Below are 19,969 nucleotides of genomic sequence, written 5' to 3'. Positions count from 1 at the left end.
CAAGATGGTAGAGGTCTGGGACACACTGGAGGAGCTCTGGGCACCACCCCTGGGGTGGTGAAGGACAGGGGAGTGGTCACTCGCCTTTCCTTTGTCCAGTTTCACAGCAGAGCAGGGACTGGGGGTTCCCTAAACCGGTGTAGACTGGCTTATGCAAGGAATGCACCATCTGTGCCCTTCAAAGCATTTCCAGAAGCCTGGAGAGGCTACCCCTCCCCAGCCTTTAACACATATTTCCAAAGGGAGAAGGTGTAACACCCTCTCTAAAAGGAAATTCTTTGTTCTGCCTTCCTGGGACTGGGCTGCCCAGATCCCAGGAGGGCAGAACCCTGTCTGTGGGGTGGCAGCAGCGGTAGCTGCAGAGAAAACCCCGAGAGCTGGTTTGGCAGTACCCAGCGTCCATAGTGGAGCGCCGAGGATGCATGGAATCGGCACCTCAATACCAGATTTGGCATGGGGGGACAATTCCATGATCTTAGACATGTTACATGGCCATATTCGGAGTTACCATTGTGAAGCTACATATAGGTATTGACCTATATGTAGAGCACGCGTGTAATGGTGTCCCCACACTCACAAATTCCATGGAAATGGCCCTGAACTCTGTGGGGGCACCTTTGCTAGTGCAAGGGTGCCCTTACACTTAGTAACTTTGCACCTAACCTTCAGCAAGTGAAGGTTAGACATATAGGTGACTTATAAGTTACTTAAGTGCAGTGAAATGGCTGTGAAATAATGTGTGCGTTATTTCACTCAGGCTGCAGTGGCAGTCCTGTGTAAAGGTTTGTCTGAGCTCCCCCTGGGTGGCAAAAGAAATGCTGCAACCTATAGGGATCTCCTGGAACCCCAATACCCTTGGTACCTAGGTACCATATACTAGGGAATTATAAGGGTGTTCCAGTGTGCCAATTAGAATTGGTGAAAATGGTCACTAGCCTATAGTGAAAAATGTAAAGGCAGAGAGAGCATGAGCACTGAGGTTCTGATTAGCAGAGCCTCAGTCACACAGTTAGGCACTACATAGGCATACACATTTAGGTCACAAACTATGAGCACTGGGGTCCTGGCTAGCAGGATCCCAGTGAGAGAGGCAAAACACACTGACAAATAGGGTTTTCACTATGAGCACTTGGGTCCTGGGTAGCAGGATCCCAGTGAGACAGTAAAAACACTCTGACATATACTTACAAACAGGCCAAAAGTGGGGGTAGCAATGCTAGAAAGAGGCTACCTTCTCACACTCGTGCTGCTTCAAACTCAGTCCCATGAGTGACCAGGCCAGACCCCTTCTGCTGGCAATTTGTGGATTAACTGACATCACTGGATTGATGGGGCAGTATTCACCCTTCCTTTCTGCTGGGCACAACACAAGTTCTTGAAACAGAGACAATCTTATATATAATTTAAGTTTTTCCTTAGCATTCCTGTCATAATTGATTCTTAACAATGCATAACAATTACAATCAGCAGATGGTTCAGAGAAGGTATTTATGGTAGGTATTTATGTCGAAAGACGGGTATCACATCACTGAGCTTATCTGCTAACAACAAACATGAATAGTGCATACCTGATGCGTAGATTTTGATTAAATTAGAAAACATCTGAATAATAATATCATCAAAAAAGGAAAATTTGGGTGTGAAATAAATCTCCATCAGCTTTCGTGGATCATAAAACCTTTCATGGAGTTCCTTTAGGTCGATAGATGAGGCCATTTTCCCTGGTGTGGCTTTCTCCTGTTCTCATTCAGTGTTACTTGCACTCCTGCTTTAAAGCCAGAAATCTAACTTTTAAATGCTCTTCAAGCAGAGGATTCTCTGTTTACATCTGCCATCTATTTCAGCTTCAACACACTTTCACCTTGATCTGTAAAGTCAATGGCCCAAGGCTGATCATATTTTTAGCCTGTGGCTGCTCGTGAACATTTACTGTTTCAAAGACAACTCTCCCAAACATGACAGGGCACCTTGCACAGCATATGCCTGTCACATGTCAAGAAGGGTGTCTTTGTCTGGACTTAAGAGAAAGCATTGAATGGGTTCATTTCTTATAAAGCTTAAACATGTACAATTAGCTGCTCATTCCAGGTTGGCAAATCCTGCTCACTCCCAAAAATCCTCGTCCCTCATTAGGAGTGTCCTCTTAAATCCAGTGGGACCTGTAACTGTAATTTTTAGCCCCTTCAGAATTATGAGATCTACTGGAACACTGCAGATCAGTTTACTTTCCCCTTGAAACTCCAGTTGCTGTGAGTGCCCAAAATCTCAGCTTGAAATCTTGCTGAGAAATGAGGAAATACCAGGTGTATTGGATCTAGAATTATAAATTCCCTTGTAATTCCTAAAGTCCCCTGCAGAGTCCCACTGATAATCCCACAGTAATCTAATGGTCGTCCCTGGTGTCTGTAAGCCTGGGACAGGGTTGGCAGGAACATTACCACCCAGTCAGAATTACGAGGACTCACTATGTTCAATGCTGCATTAATCATCGTAAACTTTTTCGCTGCTCCTAGATTCACAGACGCCTCCCTGTGATGGTGTTGGAAGGTCTATGCTACTCCTAGATTCACAGACATCTGCCTGTGATGGTGGCATAAGGTCTACACTGCTCCTAGATTCACAGACGTCTGCCTGTGATGGTGGTGCAAGGTCTACGCTGATTCTAGGTTCACAGACGTCTCCCTGTGATGGTGGAGCAAGGTCTATGCTGATCCTAGATTCACAGATGTCTCCCTGTGATGGTGGTGAAAGGTCAATACTTATCCTAGATTCACAGACATCTGCCTTTGATGGTGGTGAAAGGTCTGCGCTGATCCTAGATACACAGACGTCTGCCTGTGATGGTGGTGCAAGGTCTAAGCTGATCCTAGATTCACAGACGTCTCCCTGTGATGGTGGTGCAAGGTCTACGCTTATCCTAGATTCACAGACGTCTGCCTGTGATGATGGCGTAAGGTTAAACTGCTCCTAGATTCACAGATGTCTGCATGTGATGGTGGCATAAGGTTCACACAGCTCCTAAATTCACAGACCTCTGCCTGTGATCGTGGCGTAAGGTTACACTCCTCCTAGATTCACAGACGCCTGCCTGTGATGGTGACATAAGGTCACGCTGCTCCTAGATTCACAGACGTCTGACTGTGATGATGGCGTAAGGTTATACTGCTCCTAGATTAATAGATGTCTGCATGTGACGGTGGCATAAGGTTTACGCTGCTCCTAGATTCACAGACATCTGCCTGGATGGTGGTATAAGGTTACACTTCTCCTAGATTCACAGACATCTGCCTGTGATGGTGTGTCCATAGGGACACAGCCTCAAGACAGCCCCTTCTACTAGGCTGCACTCTTACATGTATCCCTACATATGCATAACCTGGTCAGATGATCATGCTAAAAAAATGAAGTTGCTCTTTCGTTCCCTCACTTCAATTGCCAAACTATCTGATTGTGCGTGTCAATCTTCCTGTGGCGCAACACTTCATTGGAAGTTAGGCGATCATACATTGATGACCTGTGCATGATGGTGTCCCGTCAAATCTGTGGTGCTGTCACTCCTCCAAAGTGAATTTTCCTGGATGGCGGACCCATGTGCTGTCGTCTCTGTGCTGGTGAGAGGTACGGCATTCTACTCCTTGATCTACCCCAAACCCTTCTGACATATGGGACCTTGGATTACTGGGCCAATCACCAGCAGCAAATCCATTGCATCACTTATAGCCCTCCTTCTGAGAGCATATTCAGTGTTTTTTTTATTAGAACATAACACATTATTACCACCCCTAAATATAATGTACTTTAAATTTTGTTTTTTCAAGTTCTATGTTTTAAAAAAAATATAAAGTAAAATATTAATAACATATCGAACTTTGCTATTTAAGGAGGCTTCAGTGTGTAGAGGAGTCAGCTTTCCATGAAGACCTGCACAGAAAGTGTAACCTCTTTGTAGTATTGTCTTACCCACCTACTTTGGCTTCGGTGCCTGGAGGTAGTGGAATCCACGCACAGTCTATGCACTGACCACAGACTATGGCCCTCATTATGAACACGGCGGTGAAAACCACCGTGTTCATGCTGGCGGTCTTCTCCGTGACCGCCAGCACCCCCGGAACCCTGCCGGCCGTATTATGAACATTCCTCTGGGCCGGCAGGCGGAAACATTGTTTCCGCCCGCCAGCTCAGAGTAATGCCTGGCCGGGACATTGGCGGCGGTGCGGGTGCAACTGCACCCTTTGCGCAGATCACTGCCCGTAAATCGGATAGTGACCTGCGCGATGGGGTACTGCACAGGGGCCCCTGCACTGACCATGCCAAGTGCATGGGCACTGCACGGGCCCCCAGGGGTGCCCCGGTGCACCCCTTCTACCAGCCTTTCCCCGCCAGGAAAAGGCTGGAGGCTAAGGGATCATTATCCGAGGGGCAGCACTGCTGCCCTGTTGGATAATGATGCCGACCACTGCCAGGCTGCCTGACGGAGGCAGCCTGGCGGTGAGTGAGGGCCGCCTATGGCTGCCCTCCAAGGGTTCATTATGTGCGGTGTGGGCCACCATGCCGGCTGGCGTGATTTCCCGCCACCGCCAGCATGGCGGCCCACACCGCCGAGTTCATAATGACCGCCTATGTATTGTAGGGCTTCCCACTAGACCTGGGTGGAAATGCTGAAATTTGGTAACTCTGTGTTACGCTTGTAAGATGGAGTTCCTGATAAATTCTGCCAATTAACGCACAGCAGAATTATTCTGCTGTTCAAGCCTTGCAGTGTTTATGGGAACAACGCAAGGCTCCACAATGCGAGCTTGTGAGCGCAAGCAAGATTTTACGGCCCCTGGCTAGATTTCCCATAACCACAGAGCCTTCCAACATCATTTTGTAACAACAGCAATTGCAAGCAGTCCATCAACGGGTCAATGCATGCTAGCAAGCGTGAGCAAGATTTGCGGCATTTGTGAGCAGTCGGGGTTCAAGAAGCAGCTAAATCAACTCAAAAACAAATTTTTAAGTGAATGTTCTTCTCAAATGGATGGGTTAGGTAGTTTTTTAGTGGAAAAACATTTTTTTTAATTTTACTTTTTTTCAACAGGAAGGAAATACCACTGCGACTCAAACTTCCTTTTCCTGTCCAGAAGGCTCCTCCCAGTGCTTTGTCAATCTCCTGGTCACTCTTCATTTGGTTTTTGAGGTGCAAGGATCACTCGCTTTGTCTGCAATTCCTGTTGCATATACCATTGGATTTTAAGGATTTTGTTTTTATAGCATCACAACAAGTAGGAAACAAAAACTTTTGGATAAGGGTATTGTTTGATAGAGTTCATGCACCAGTACACATTTGTACCTTTTATTCAGTGTTTTAATTTGATTCTGGTAGTTGCAGTAGAAGCCTATTTTTCCATTCAATTGCACAGTTAAGTACCTTTTTTCCATGTTTAAAAATTTGCACTATTCATTTATTTTTCATGTGGCCTAGTCTGCCCACAGTCCATCCATCCAGTACTAGTACTCCTTGGATGATGAAATAACTGTTTCTGTGGTATATGTTGTTTTAGGGATGGCATTTAAATGCAAAATGTGTTTTATTTGTGTTTCACTTTTTTCTGCAAAATGTGTATTTAGGTGGGGTAATATTTTGATCACTTGAGCGGTTGTGTTTTGTTGGTAACTTTTTATAGCTGACTTAATTTTCATTTTTGGCAGTGCTGAATTAATGGTAGTGTTTTCTTCTTTGTTTTCCATGTCTGTTTTGTTTTCTGGCCGAGTGGCCACTTTTTTTGCCTGGCCAGTGTGTGTGGTATTTGCCATAGCCCCTATTTTGTGTTTGTTCTCCACGTCATGTAGCTGGCGGCCATTTTGATATCTATGACTCCTTGCTTGTTTTGTTTAAACATTTGGCTACAGTAATTTTGTGTAGCCAGCCAGTGAGCTTTTGCCATAGGCCCACATGTGTTCTTTGTTGACCATGCCTTCTTGCTTGATGTTGTTTGAACATGTGGCCGCTGGCCATTTTGTTTAGCCAGCCAGTGTGTTTAATCCTTTTTTCCAGTTTTCAAAGCCATTTTCTAGGGACATTGATAGATGAGGGGTATGCCTTTTTTGTTTTTTGTTCACTTTTTTTACTTTTTTCCCTGATATCAGTTTAACATGCACATATGTACAGTCCTTATATAATATTATATGCATTTTTCCATTTTCCCCTGCACCTCCTTGCCTCCCGAAGGATTCCTCATAGTCCCTAGTAAGACACAAGCAATTATGTTTTTACAGTATTTCCCTGCATCCCTTGCTTGCCCTAGGTCTCTTGGGCCATAGGCTCCCACCAGCATTATTTTTTAAGGATTATTCCATTTTCCCTTCACCCCCTGCCTGCCATAGATCTTTCAGGCAATAGGCCCACACCAGCATTCATTTCTTAAGGATTATTCCATTTTCCCCTGCACCCCTGCCTGCCATAGGTACACCCCAGCATTATTTTTAAGGATTAATCAATTGTTCCCTGCACCACCTGCCGACCACAGGTCTATTAGGTCATAGGCGCATATCACCAGCATTTATTTTTTAAGGATTATTTCATTTTTCCCCGTAACCCCTACCTGCCATCAGTCTCTTCAATTTTTGTCTCAGTGAGGCAGCCACTGCAGTCATGGTGACTCAATACTTATGCTCTCTTTGCCTTTAACTTTGTCACTGCAGGCTAGTGACTTCATTTACCAATTTCAATTGGCACACTGGACCCCCCTTATAAGTCCCTAGTATATGGTACCTAGGTACCCAGGGCATTGGGGTTCCCGGAGATCCATATGGGCTGTAGCATTTCTTTTGCCACCCTTTTGCATAGGGAGCTCAGACAAACCCTTGTATAGGCCTGCCATTGCAGCCTGCATGATACACATGTTATTTCACAGCCATTTTCATTGCACTTGAGTAACTTATAAGTCATCTATATGTCTAACCTTCACTTGCTCAAGGTTAGGTGCAAAGTTACAAGTGTGAGGGCACCCTTGCACTAGCAAAGGTGCCCCCACATAGTTCAGGGCCATTTCCCTGGACTTTGTGAGTGCGGGGACGCCATTACATGTGTGCACTACATATAGGTCAATACCTATATGTAGCTTCACAATCGTAACTCTGAATATGGCCATGTAACATGTCTAAGATCATGGAATTGTCCCCCCATTCCAAATCTGGTATTGGTGAGCCAATTCCATGCATCCTTGGGGCTCCACTATGGACCCCAGTACTGCCAAACCAGCTCTCTGAGGCGTGCACTGCAGCTATAGCTGCTTTCACCTCACAGACAGGGTTCTGCCCTCGTGGGGTCTGAGCATCTCAGTCCCAGGAAGGCAGAACAAAGCATTTCCTTTGGGAGGAGGGTGTTACACCCTCTCCCTTTCGAAATAGGTGTTACAGGCTGGGGAGGGGTAGCAAGGAGATGGTGCCCTCCTTGCATAAGCCAGTCTACACCAGTTCAGAGACCCCCAGTCCCTGCTCTGGCATGACACTGGACAAAGGAAAGGGGAGTGCCCAGAGCTCCTCCAGTGTGTCCCAGACTTCAGCCATCTTGTTTTCCAAAGTGTGGGGGCACTCTGGAGGCCTCTGAGTGGCCAGTGCCAGCAGGTGACATCAGAGACCCCTCCTGATAGGTGCTTACCTGATAAGGTAGCCAATCCCCCTCTCAGGGCTAGTTAGGGTCTCTCCTGTGGGTTCTCTTCAGATTCTGCTTGCAAGTTTCCTTCAGGAATCCTCTGCAACAACTTCAGCATCCTCTGACCTCGGATCAACCGCAGCCTGCTCCAAGAAATGCTGTAACAGCAACAAAGTATCTACAAGAGATACTTTTCTTCAGCAACCTCAGCTCCAAGTCAGCAACTGCAACAGTTTCCACGGTATGCATGCTCTGAGGACTCCCTGTCTTTATCTTGCACCAGAAGGACCGAAGAAATCTCTCATGGGGTGAGGGAGTCACTCCCCTGCTCACGCAGGCACCTTCAAGTCGACTACTGGTACTCCTGGACTCCTCTCACAGTGACAAGCGTGCTCCTAGAAACACAGAGGGTGGACCCCATCGACACAGACTCTCCTGAGGTCCTGCTGGTGGAGGTAAGACCTTGCCTTCCATGAGAGCGACAGTACCCCTGTGCATCACGTCTTCTTCACCTCCTGAGGCTTCTGTGCACCCTTTGCAAAATTCCTTCGTGCACAGCCTGGCCCCGGTCCCCAGCATTCGACCCTGCAATGCTCAAGTCTCTGAGTTGTTCTCTGGCGGCGTGGGACCTTCCTGTGTAGTGCTGCACCAACCGCAATTTGCACCTCCTTTGTCCCTGTGTCCTGGGACTCCCGGTGGTGCTGCCTGGCATCCTGAGGGCTCTCTGAAGTTCTGAGAGCCCCCTCTTCTTCCTCACACTGAGTTGAGGCCCCCCAGGATTCCCCTGGGGCTAGCCAGAGCCACTTTGACGCAAGCCACGAATTTGCCGGAACAAAGGCTTGTTGGATGCTTCCAACACAAAATTACATCTGCATCCATCTTCACGTCGTGGGACATCCATTGCATCATGCAGGTACCCACTGGCACCTTCCTAGGTTGCATTTCTGCAGTCCTCATCCAACCAGGGACTCTTCTTTTGCACCATCTTCTGGGTTGGCAGGCGCTCCTGTCCTTCCTGTCTTCAAGTCCAGGAATCCCCTGTTTGTTGCTTGCAGACTTGGTTGGTTCTTTCAATATTCCAATCACGAGGTGTAGTGTGTCCTAAGGAAACTTGCAGTATTTTACTACTACTTTTCTGGGCTCTGAGGTGGGGTATTGTGCTTACCTTTGTGGGTTTCTTACTCTCCCAGCGATTCTCTACACACTACACTTATCTATGGGGGAATTTGTGATTCACATTCCACTTTCTTAGTATATGGTTTGTGTTGACCCTAGACCTATTTTTTCCCATTGCATTCTATAGCATTGTATTATTGTTTGCACTATTCTATGACTAATTACTTACCTTATTTTGGTGTCTAGTGTATATATTGTGTATAGTACTTACCTCCAGTAGGAGTATTGATATTTTTGGTACTGTGTCACCCAAATAAATACCTTTATTTTTGGTAACACTGAGTATTGTCTTTACTTGGGTATAAGTACTGTGTAACTATAAGTGGTATTGCAGGAGCTTTGCATGTCTCCTAGTTCAGCCTAAGCTGCTCCGCTATAGCTACCTCTATCCGTCTAAGCTGCTAGAACATCACTACATTTCACTAATGAGGGATAACTGAACCTAGTATAAGGTGTAAGTACCTAGGGTACCCTTTACAAACCAGGCCAGCCTCCTACAGTTACTCCAACACCTTCTCCAAGCCCTCCTTCTGAGGATATGGACATGGATTGGACCCCAGCAGAGCCTGAGACCCCTCGCAAGAGACAAGAGAAAATAACATTTCTTTAAAGACTTAGAATTACGGAAGGTGACAGTGATGAGGATGAGCCAGTGATTATCAGTATGAAGGGCAGCTGAGAGGACACCAAGATGACCCCTCGTATTCAACCTGCTCAGAGGAATGTGGCATTGGTTCCACCACACCATTGCCAGCTTCCATATTTATAAGGCCCCCTCTGAGACCTGCATCCACCACTAACTCGGACGAAGTACGCCCTACAGAGAGTCAAACAACACACCCCCCTACCTGCAGTTCTTCAGGCATTGGCTGTGGCACACTAAAATAGTTTGGGACTTCTTTCTGATTACCGAGCAGGAGGATAACATTACAATATGCTCCTTTTCCCAGGCAAGTGTTCGTCAAGGTAAGCCAGGTTCACACTATGGTACTGCAGGCCAAACGTCCAATGAAAAAGCATCACAAAGTCTGTTGGCATGAGCACCCTAAAAAGGTACCTGCTGGTGGTAGTGGTGATGAGGTAGGAGAAGCAGCTCCGATGATAAAAGGAGGTGATGAGGAAAAAGAGGATGACTGCTTTACACAAAGCAGCCATATCACCTGCAGTGTGCCAGCATCACCTGATCACCTGCATCAGCAACCTCCAAATGGCATAAGACTCAGATGCAGTTTTACCACAAAAGAAAAAAAAATCCAATGTACTATTATGGGGCATTTTTAGACAGGAGGGGCCCTATGAATGCAATCACCCAACTGCACGTTTCTACAACGGGAAGCTGGTGAAAATGTTAGCGCTGGACCATCTCCCTTTTCCTTTTGTGTAAGGAGTGTGATTTTTCAGAATTTGTGGCAGCCATCTGCCCAATATAGAAGGTTCCAAGCAGGACCTATTTTTCCAGAGTTGCTGTTTCAGCACTCCATTATGATGTGCTGCAATTGGTTTTCCAAGCTATTCAGCAGAGTGCTGTTTACCCTATCCACCTCTAAACAGACATGAGGACCAGATTTCAGGAAAATGCTTACATGTGTACCACTGCACACTGGATCTCTTTTGTGGGGGTTAGGCAAGAGCTATCTGCAAGTCTCAATGCTGTAAGACATTTTAAGGGCATTCAGCGGCATGGAACACTAGCCGCTTTCCCCATGGAGAAATCCTATACAGCTGCAAACATCTTGGAAGACTTCAACAGAAAGGTGTTTAAATGACTTCGACCCAGAGGTCTCAGAACTGGATTTGTTGCCATGGACAATGGCAGTAATATAGTCAAGGGCATGGCAGGTGGTGGATCTTTCTGGGTCCTGTGTTTGTGCATTGTATCAACCTGATTATGCAGGACTTTCTGAAACAAGAAGACAGCCAGTAACATACGGGCCACCTGCAGAAGACTCTGTACTCATTTCAGTCATTCTTTTAAAGCTGGGAAGCAGTTTAGGATCATTCAGCGTGCTAATAGACCGATCACTGACTATATCCTTCAAAGAGGAGGGGATGCAACTGTAAAAAGCAGAACCATGGAGGACAGGACCACGAGCCAAGCTATCCCGTTATTGCATCTTCTACAAGACTAGTTTCAAAAGGAGCTGCAAAGGTTTGCCGGTGTGAACGAAGAAGCATATGAGTCGGTTCAGAGCATAATCCTTCGTTGGCTGTTAATACTAGGCTGCAAGAGATATTGGGCCAGATGTAGCAAAGGTTTTTACCCATTCTGTGTCTATAGGGAAAAGTGTTCGTACATATGGCCCATTGTGTCCTCCAGAGTTCATCTGTGTGATAGTACTTCATTCACAGTACAAAAACATATTGGTAACTTTCATTCCTTTTTCAGAAGGAGGTGTTACACAATACACAACTTGGATTGTTGGCCACGCAAGAGACTTGGAAGAAGAATGGATGGAACTTAGAGGCCTGGGCAGAAGTTCTGCCATTCAGTCTTCAACCACCAGGAAGAGCAGTGCTGTTGTCTCACTGCAGCCAACACCAGCAACAACATCAGCAGTAACATCAGCAATAGAATCATTGGATCCAACCTCTGCAATGGATTGGTTTCAAGAGCCAGGGCTTAAGTCAATGCAGAGGCAAAGGCAACAGAGGTTGAGAAAATGACAGCAGCAATGAGCATTCAAAGGATGGTCCAAGACTACCAGGATGGCCCAAAAGAGGTCTACCTAGATCAGAACCGATTGGTCTGTTGCTATGGTAAGATGTGCCAATGGCCAGAGCTCAGCAGGGTGGCAATAAAGTCTCTGGCTTGTCTGGTAGCATGTGTCCGGCAGCCTGAACGTGTTCTCAGTGCAACTGGTACAGTTGTCACAGTCAGAAGGACCAGTTTCTTGCCTCAAAAAATGTGGAAAGATTTACCATGATTAAAATGAACCAACACTTCATACCACAAGATTACACTGTTCCTGAAACAGCACAGGGGGAGGATGAGGGTGGTTGGTTAGACTCTAGTCTAGTGTGTTAGTTGATGAACTTCTGGGTGAGTCCCTGAGTTTGAAGATGAACTATAGGCCTATATTTATACTTTTTTAGCGCTGCATTTGCACCCTTTTTTGACGCAAAAATGGCGCAAACTTACAAAATACAATTGTATTTTGCAAATTTGCGCCGCGTTAGCGTAAAAAAATGACGCAAATGTGGCGCTACAAAAGTATAAATATGGGCCATAGTTTCCTGACTGAGTAGGCCAAAATACACTTTTCATCATTAAACTGCTTTGCCAAAAAAGAAGATATAGAGGAACATGTATATTTTTGATATCTGACTCAAGCAGACCCACATTCCACATGTATGGACTGCAGTGGAGTTGGACCAGTGTGCAGAAGCCTCCCCATTCACATAAAGGACATGAAGACAATGCCTCCAATCCCGATCCTTTTTTTCTTCATTTCCTAGCTGGGCTGCCAGTAAAGATAAATCATTTACAAATCAGCCATTATCGACTGTTTCCACAGAAAAAGAGGAGATGTAATAGTTGTAGGAAATTACCCTCTTTCTTAGCAAGGTTACCCCCATTTTCTGCCTGTTGTCAGTGTGTTAGACTGTGTTCACTGGGATCCTGCTAACCAGGACCCCAGTGAATATGCACTCTCCCTTCTAACATGGTAACCATTTTCACCCAACCTTTGGCACACTGGTGCCCCACGTAAGTCCCTAGTATATGGGCATTGGGGTACCAGGGGATCCCCATGGGCTGCAGCATGTATTATGCCACCCCTGGGGAGCCCATGCAAAGTGTTCTGCAGGACTGCCTTTGCAGCCTGCGTGAAAGGGTGCATGCACAAGATTTCACTACAGGTCACTGCACTGGGTCAGTGTAAGTCATCCTTATGGCAGGCCCTCCTAGCCCAGGGGACAAGGTACAAGTACCTGTATGTGAGGGCATACATGCACTAACAAAGGTGCCCCCATGAACTCTAGTGACATTTTCATGGACTTTGTGAGTGCGGTATTCTAGGAACGTTCCATCTTGCCTGGCATGTTACCCTCATTTCTACTGTATGTATTTTTGTTTTTGCCTGTGTCACTGGGATCCTGATAGCCAGGACCCCAGTGCTCATAAACTATGCCCTGTATGTGTTCCCTGTGTGGTGCCTAACTGTATCACTGAGGCTCTGCTAACCAGAATACCATTCTGGTATTGGGGGGACAATTCCATGTATCCCGGGTCTCCAGCATGGAGCCCGGGTACTGCCAAACTAACTTTCCGGGGTTCTCTCTGCAGCTACCGCTGCTGCCAACCCTCAGACAGGTTTCTGACCACCTGGGGCCTGGGCAGCCCAGTCCCAGGAAGGCAGAACAAAGGATTTCCTCTGAGAGAGGGTGTTACACCCTCTCCCTTTGGAAATAGGTGTGAAGGGCCTAGGAGGAGTAGCCTCTCCTGGCCTTTGGAAATAATTTGAAGGGCACAGATGGTGCCCTCCTTGCATAAACTGGTCTACACAGGTTCAGGGATCCCCCCCAGCCCTGCTCTGGCGCGAAAATGGACAAAGGAAAGGGGAGTGACCACTCCCCTGACCAGCACCTCCCAGGGGAGGTGCCCAGAGCTCCTCCATTGTGTCCCAGACATCTGCCATCTTGGATGAAGAGATGTGAGGACACAATGGACAGCTCTGAGTGGCCAGTGCCAGCAGGTGACGTCAGAGACCCCTCCTGATAGGTGCTTATCTTTCTCTGTAGCCAATCCTCCTCTGAGGGCTATTTAGGGTCTCTCCTGTGGGCATCTCACCAGATAACGAATGCAAGAGCTCACCAGAGTTCCTCTGCACTTCCCTCTTTGACTTCTGCCAAGGATCAACTGCTGACTGCTCCAGGACGCCTGCAAAACCGCAACAAAGTAGCAAGAAGACTACCAGCAACATTGTAGCGCCTCATCCTGCCGGCTTTCTTGACTGTTTCCTGGTGGTGCATGCTCTGAGGGCTGTCTGCCTTCACCCTGCACTGGAAGCCAAGAAGAAATCTCCCATGGGTCTACGGAATCTTCCCCCTGCCAACGCAGGCACCAAACCTCTGCATCACCGGACCTCTGGGTCCCCTTTCATCCTGACGAGCATGGTCCCTAGAACACAGGAGGTGGGTCCAAGTTTCCCCGACAGTCCAGTGGCCCTTCTGTCCAAATTTGGTGGAGGTAAGTCCTTGCCTTTCCACGCCATACAGTAATCCTGTGTACTGCGTGGACTGCAGCTGCTAGGGCTTCTGTGCACTTTTGCAAGACTTCCTTCGTGCACAGCCTAGCCCAGGTCCCCAGCACTCCGTCCTGCATTGCCCAACTCACTGAGTGGGATTCTGGCATCGTGGGACTCCCTTTTGTTGTGCTGAGTCGACCATCATGCTCAGATCTTCTGAACGTCCGTTCAGGTGCTTCTGCGGGTGCTGCCTGCTTCTTTGTGGGCTCACTCCTGGTCCTTCCTGGGCCCTGGCAGCACCCAAAACCTTCAACCGCGACTCTTGCAGCTAGCAAGGCTTGTTTGCAGTCTTTCTGCGTGGAAACAAATCTGCCCCCCTCCAGCACGCCGTGTGACATCTTCTGACCAAAGGAGAAGTTCCTGGCACCTTCTGTTGATGCAGAATCTTCAGCTTCTTCCACCCGGAGGCAGACCTTTTTCATCTTCATCGGGGTTTAGTGGGCTCCTGCCCCCTCCTGGACACTTGTGTGACTCTTGGACTTGGTCCCCTTCCTTGTAGGAAGCTGGCCTGGCTTATAGTGGGTACCTTGTGGTACGTACACCTTGTGCCAGGTCCAGTTATCCCTTATTAGTAGATTAGAGGTGTTCTAGCAGCTTAGGCTGATAGAGGTAGCTATAGCAGAGCAGCTTAGGCTGATCTAGGAGACATGCAAAGCTCCTACTATACCACTTACATCACATAGCACTATATCATAAGAAAACACAATACTTAGAGTTACTAAAAATAAAGGTACTTTATTTTAGTGACAAAGGGCCTGATTCTAACTTTGGAGGACGGTGTTAAACCGTCCCAAAAGTGGCGGATATACCACCTACCGTATTACGAGTTCCATAGGATATAATGGACTCGTAATACGGTAGGTGGTATATCCGCCACTTTTGGGACGGTTTAACACCGTCCTCCAAAGTTAGAATCAGGCCCTAAATGCCAAAAGTATCTCAGAGGATATACTCCCTTAGGAGGTAAGTAATATACACAAATTATATGCACACAAACCAAAAACAGGTAAGTAACAGTTAGAAAAGTATTGCAAACAATGTAGAATCACCATAGAATGCAATAGGGAGAAATAGGCCTAGGGGCAACACAAACCATATACTCCAAAAGTGGAATGCGAACAACGAATGGACCCCAGAGCTAGTGTAGTGTGTAGAGGGTCGCTGGGAGTGTAAGAAAACACTAAGGGTGTCCAAGATACTCCACCCCAAGACCCTGGAAAGTAGGAGTAAAGTTACCCTACTACCCCAGAAAGACAGTAAAGTCGAGATAGGGGATTCTGCAAGGACAACAACTGACTGCAAAACACTGAAGACGGATTCCTGGACCTGAGGAACTGTAAAGGAAGGGGACCAAGTCCAAGAGTCACGCAAGTGTCCAGGGGGGGCAGGTGCCCACTAAACCCCAGATGAAGGTGCAAAAGGGCTGCATCCGGGTGGAAGAAGCCGAAGATTCTGCAACAACAGAAGGTGCCAGGAACTTCTCCTTTGGTCAGAGGATGTCCCACGGCGTGCTGGAGGATGCAGAGTTCTTTCCACACAGAGCTGCAAGAGTCGTGGTTGAGGATTTTGGGTGCTGCCAGGGCCCAGGAAGGACCAGGAGGTTGCCCCTTGGAAGAGGAGACAGAGGGCATTCTCCGCAACACAGAGAGCCCATGCAGAAGCAGGCAGCACCCGCAGAAGTACCTGAACAGGCACTTAGAAGATCTGAGGATGACGGTCAACTCAGAGCAACAAAAGAGGGTCCCACAACGTCGGAGTCCAACTCAGTGAGTTGGGCAATGCTGGACGGAGTGCTGGGGACCTGGGCTAGGTTGTGCACAAAGGAAGTCTTGCAAAAGTGCAGAGAAGCCCGAGCAGCTGCAGTTCACGCAGTACACAGTTTTACTGTCTGGCGTGGGGATGCAAGGACTTACCTCCACCAAATTTGGACAGAAGGGCTACTGGACTGTCAAAGACACTTGGATCCAGCTCCTGTGTTCCAGGGACCACGCTCGTCAGCATGAGAGAGGAACCAGAGGACCGGTGATGCAGAAGCTTGGTGCCTGCGGTAGCAGGGGGAAGATTCCGTCGACTGCGACGGTAAAGCCGCGGTCAGAAAAAGGGATCCGGCGGTTTCCTACCGGATTACCCCTGGCCCAGAGAATCCTCCATGGCGGCACTGCTTGCAGCGCCGCCATGGGGATTCCGACCCCCTTCCCGCCATCCTGAAACCGCCAGGAACAGGATGGCGGGAACGGGTGTCGTGGGGCCCCTGGGGGCCCCTGCACTGCCCATGCCACTGGCATGGGCAGTGCAGGGGCCCCCTAACAGGGCCCCATTAAGATTTTCACTGTCTGCAAAGCAGACAGTGAAAATCGCGACGGGTGCCACTGCACCCGTCGCACCCCTGCAACTCCGCGGGCTCCATTCGGAGGCGGCTTCCTTGTTGCAGGGTCTTTCCCGCTGGGCCGGCGGGCGCCCTTTTGGCGGTCGCCCGCCAGCCCAGCGGGAAAGCCAGAATGGCCTCCGCAGTCTTTTGACTGCGGAGCGGCCAAGTGGCGGTTCCCGCTTAGAATGAGCCCCATAGTGCTATATGATATAAGTGGTATAGTAAGAGCTTTGCATGTCTCCTTGTTCAGCCTAAGCTGCTCTGCTATAGCTATCTCTATCAGCCAAAGCTGCTAGAATACTACTAATCTGCTAATAAGGGATAACTGGACCTGGCACAAGTTGTCAGTACCACTAGGTACCACTATAAGCCAGGCCAGCCTCCTACAGTCAGGTTGCCTGTAAATTTTACTTTTGACAGGTAAACTGTCTCCAGTGTCAATTGTATGTTCACACCAAGTAGTGGTACCAGGTGTGAGTGAGAAGAGTTCAGAAAACTGATCAAGAAGATTTTTTTGAGTGTTCCTTCTGCTCAACAGTAGGGCAGTCTGCCATATCCACTGCCTTCACTAATCCATCAGCTTCAGTGTTGGAAAAGAGATCAGGGAGAGTGTCACCCTCTTCTTCCTGTCCCTCATCTGTAGCCATGGGGAGGGTTGAGTCCGCCCTGTAATAGTAAGGCTTTATGCGATTGACATGAAGTACCTTAAGGAGGGCTTCTGGCAGTGTCCAGGTCCACCAGGTAGGTGGCCTCACCTTTCTTTTCTACAATTAGATGGGGTACACTCCATTTGTCCTGGAGTGCTCTTGGGGCCACAGGCTCCAATACCCACACCTTCTGTCCTGGGTGGTACTCTGTCAGGACAACCTTCTGGTCAAACCATTGCTTGTGGAGCTCTTGGCTGGAAAGGCCCCCCTGCACCCAAAAGCTCAGCTGTATCAGCTTCCAGCTCCTCTGGTGTGCGTTCTGCACATGAGAGAATTCCTCTTACTCAAAAGGGGAATCATCTGTGGAGGGAGGGATAGTGGGCAAGGGTTTTTCCTTTTTAATCCTAGTTTTTGGGAGCACTTGGTCCATTATTCGAAGATGCAAGTTTCCCTCTCCTCTTTGCTTCTTGGCCTGAGCCCTGGTAAGAGCAAAGATATGCCCAGGAATGCCCAGCATTGCTGCATGGGCCTTCAACTCCACTTCAGCCCAAGCTGAAGTCTCCAAATCATTGCCTAGCAGACATTCCACAGGTAAATCAGTGGCTACCACAACTTTCTTTGGACCAGTAACCCCCCCCACCAGTTGAGATTCAGAACAGCCATGGGGTGGCTTACAATGTTGTTATGTGCGTCTGTCACTTGGTACTGGTGACCAAGTAGGTGCTGCTCAGGGACACCCAGTTTTCCATCTCTATGGTGACACTGGCACCTGTGTCCCTGTAGGCATCAACCTGAATACCATTATTTGGGGTAGCTGCTTGTACTTATCCATTTAAAGGGACAAGCAACTAAAGTGGCGAGGTCAATGCCACCATCAGAGACTAAAACAGCCTCAGTGATCTCTCTAACTAGATTAACCCCAACTACATTACCAATCTTGTGCCCAGCTACGCCCTTTGATTGGCTATTAGTAGTCCTTTCCCACCACCACTGCTATTACTAGGGGCACTAGTGGTTGCAGTTGGGGTTGTGGTGGTGGGAGGTTTGGTGTTTCTTTTTGGACAATGACTGTCAGTTGCCCAATGGCCTTTGGCTTTACACATATAACACCAAGGTTTCTTATCTTTGTGAGAAGAGGATTTGGACCCTCCACCCCCAGAGGGTTTTTGTGGGCCTGATGAAGACTCTGATGATTTCTTAATCTTTGTCCCCACCCTCGTCATGTGACTTACCATCCTTCTTCTTGCCATTCTTGTCACCCCCTGTATGAACTTTTCTGTTCACCCTTGTTCTGACCCATTTGTCTGCCTTCTTTCCCAATTCTTGTGGAGAGGTCAGATCTGAGTCCACAAGATACTGATGTAACAAGTCAGACACAAAAGTATTCAAAATATGCTCTCTCAGAATCAAGGTATATAGGATTTCATAGTCAGTCACCTCACTGCCATTTAATCAACCTTCTAGGGCCTTCACAGAACAGTCTACAGAGTCTGTCCAGTCCTGTGATGACTCCTTTCTGGTCTCTCTGAACTTAAGTCTGTACTATTCAGTGGTTAAACCCAGACCATACAAGAGTGCATTTTTCAAAATCTGATAGTTATCTGCATCATCCTCTCTGACAATAAGAAGTCTGCCTCTCCCTTTGCCAGAGAAGGATAACCAAAGGATAGCAGCCCACTGTACATGAGGGACCCTCTGAACTTTACAGACCCTCTCAAGTGCAGCAAACCACTTGTCGATGTCATCACCATCCTTGTAAGGAGGGATAACTTTGTGCAGATTTCTAGAGTCAAGTGAAGGTTCCCTAACATTTGAATTTCTAAAACTGCAGCTGCAACCAAGGGGAAATATCCCCAAACCCTGCCTCTCTTTCTCCACAGCCAGGTATTCCTCTGTCTAAGGCCAACTGTTGCTGCATTAGCCTCAGTCTGGCCTCCTCTAACCTCAGCTTTCTGAGTTCCCTATCTAGGGAATGGTCCTCAGGGTTAGAATGGTGGAATGCCTCTGAAACAGAGGTAACATGAGAGTTGCAGAGGTGGATCTGTCTTTAACAGGGGCCACTCTAGTGACCTGGCCTCTAGGGGTAAAGGGAGCCCTACTTGTGTGTGAACCTTTCCCACTACCAGTTGTATTAAGTGGCTTATTGACAGGTAGATCTGTGCAAGTACCCTCTCCAGGATTGTCAGTTTGCTCCTCTGAGCCTTCCTGGTTGGAATCATCCTCTACGTCTTTCCCTGTCTGATCTGGACCAGTGCTGAGTCTCTGGTCATCTTGGAGGAGAGGATTTAAGAGGAACGCCTTATTGGGGTTCTTCCCAATCCCCAAACTTCTTTCAATACAGAGACCCCTCAAACTTTTAAAGTTAAGATTTTCATATGTTTTTTTCACAACTTTAGGGGTAGCTTCTATAGTAGACATATTGAAAGAGAGAAAAACGTTTGGGAAAGTGAGTAAAAAGTTAGTAGAATAACAAAGCTAACTTTTTAGAGAAAAGAAGAAAACTTTATAGAACTTTGGAAAAACTTTTTTAAAGTTAAACAGAACTTTTACAAAGTTAGACAATTACTTCCAGGTATATATTATATATGCTCTAAGTATTGGAGCAAGCTTTTCTTCTGAAAAGCAAAGGTAACTGTAGGAGACTGGCCTGGCTTATAGTGGGTACCAATGGTACTTACACCTTGTGCCAGGTCCAGTTATCCCTTATTAGTAGCGTAGTAGTGTTCTAGCAGCTTAGACTGATAGAGGTAGCTATAGCAGAGCAGCTTAGGCTGAACTAGGAGACATGCAAAGCTCCTACTATGCCACTTATATCATGTAGGTACTATATCATAAGAAAGACAATACTCGGAGTTACTAAAAATAAAGGTACTTTATTTTAGTGACTATGTGCCAA

The 19,969-nt window shown here is 47.4% G+C and overlaps 1 protein-coding gene across 1 annotated transcript in view; it reads right to left on the bottom strand.

Annotated features, from left to right (window-relative positions):
* Positions 1-1,751, bottom strand: part of LOC138260451 (nicotinamide N-methyltransferase-like) — a 125,292-nt gene extending 123,541 nt beyond the window's left edge. The window contains exon 1 of the mRNA XM_069208964.1: positions 1,569-1,751. Within this exon, the coding sequence (XP_069065065.1) occupies positions 1,569-1,716 (148 nt within the window). The 5' untranslated portion in view covers positions 1,717-1,751. The remainder of the gene's footprint in view (positions 1-1,568) is intronic.
* Positions 1,752-19,969: the final 18,218 nt, after the last annotated feature.

Source organism: Pleurodeles waltl, chromosome 2_1, assembly GCF_031143425.1.
Source record: "Pleurodeles waltl isolate 20211129_DDA chromosome 2_1, aPleWal1.hap1.20221129, whole genome shotgun sequence".
NCBI classification, from domain to species: domain Eukaryota; kingdom Metazoa; phylum Chordata; class Amphibia; order Caudata; family Salamandridae; genus Pleurodeles; species Pleurodeles waltl.
This window is presented reverse-complemented; position numbering and strand designations above follow the sequence as displayed.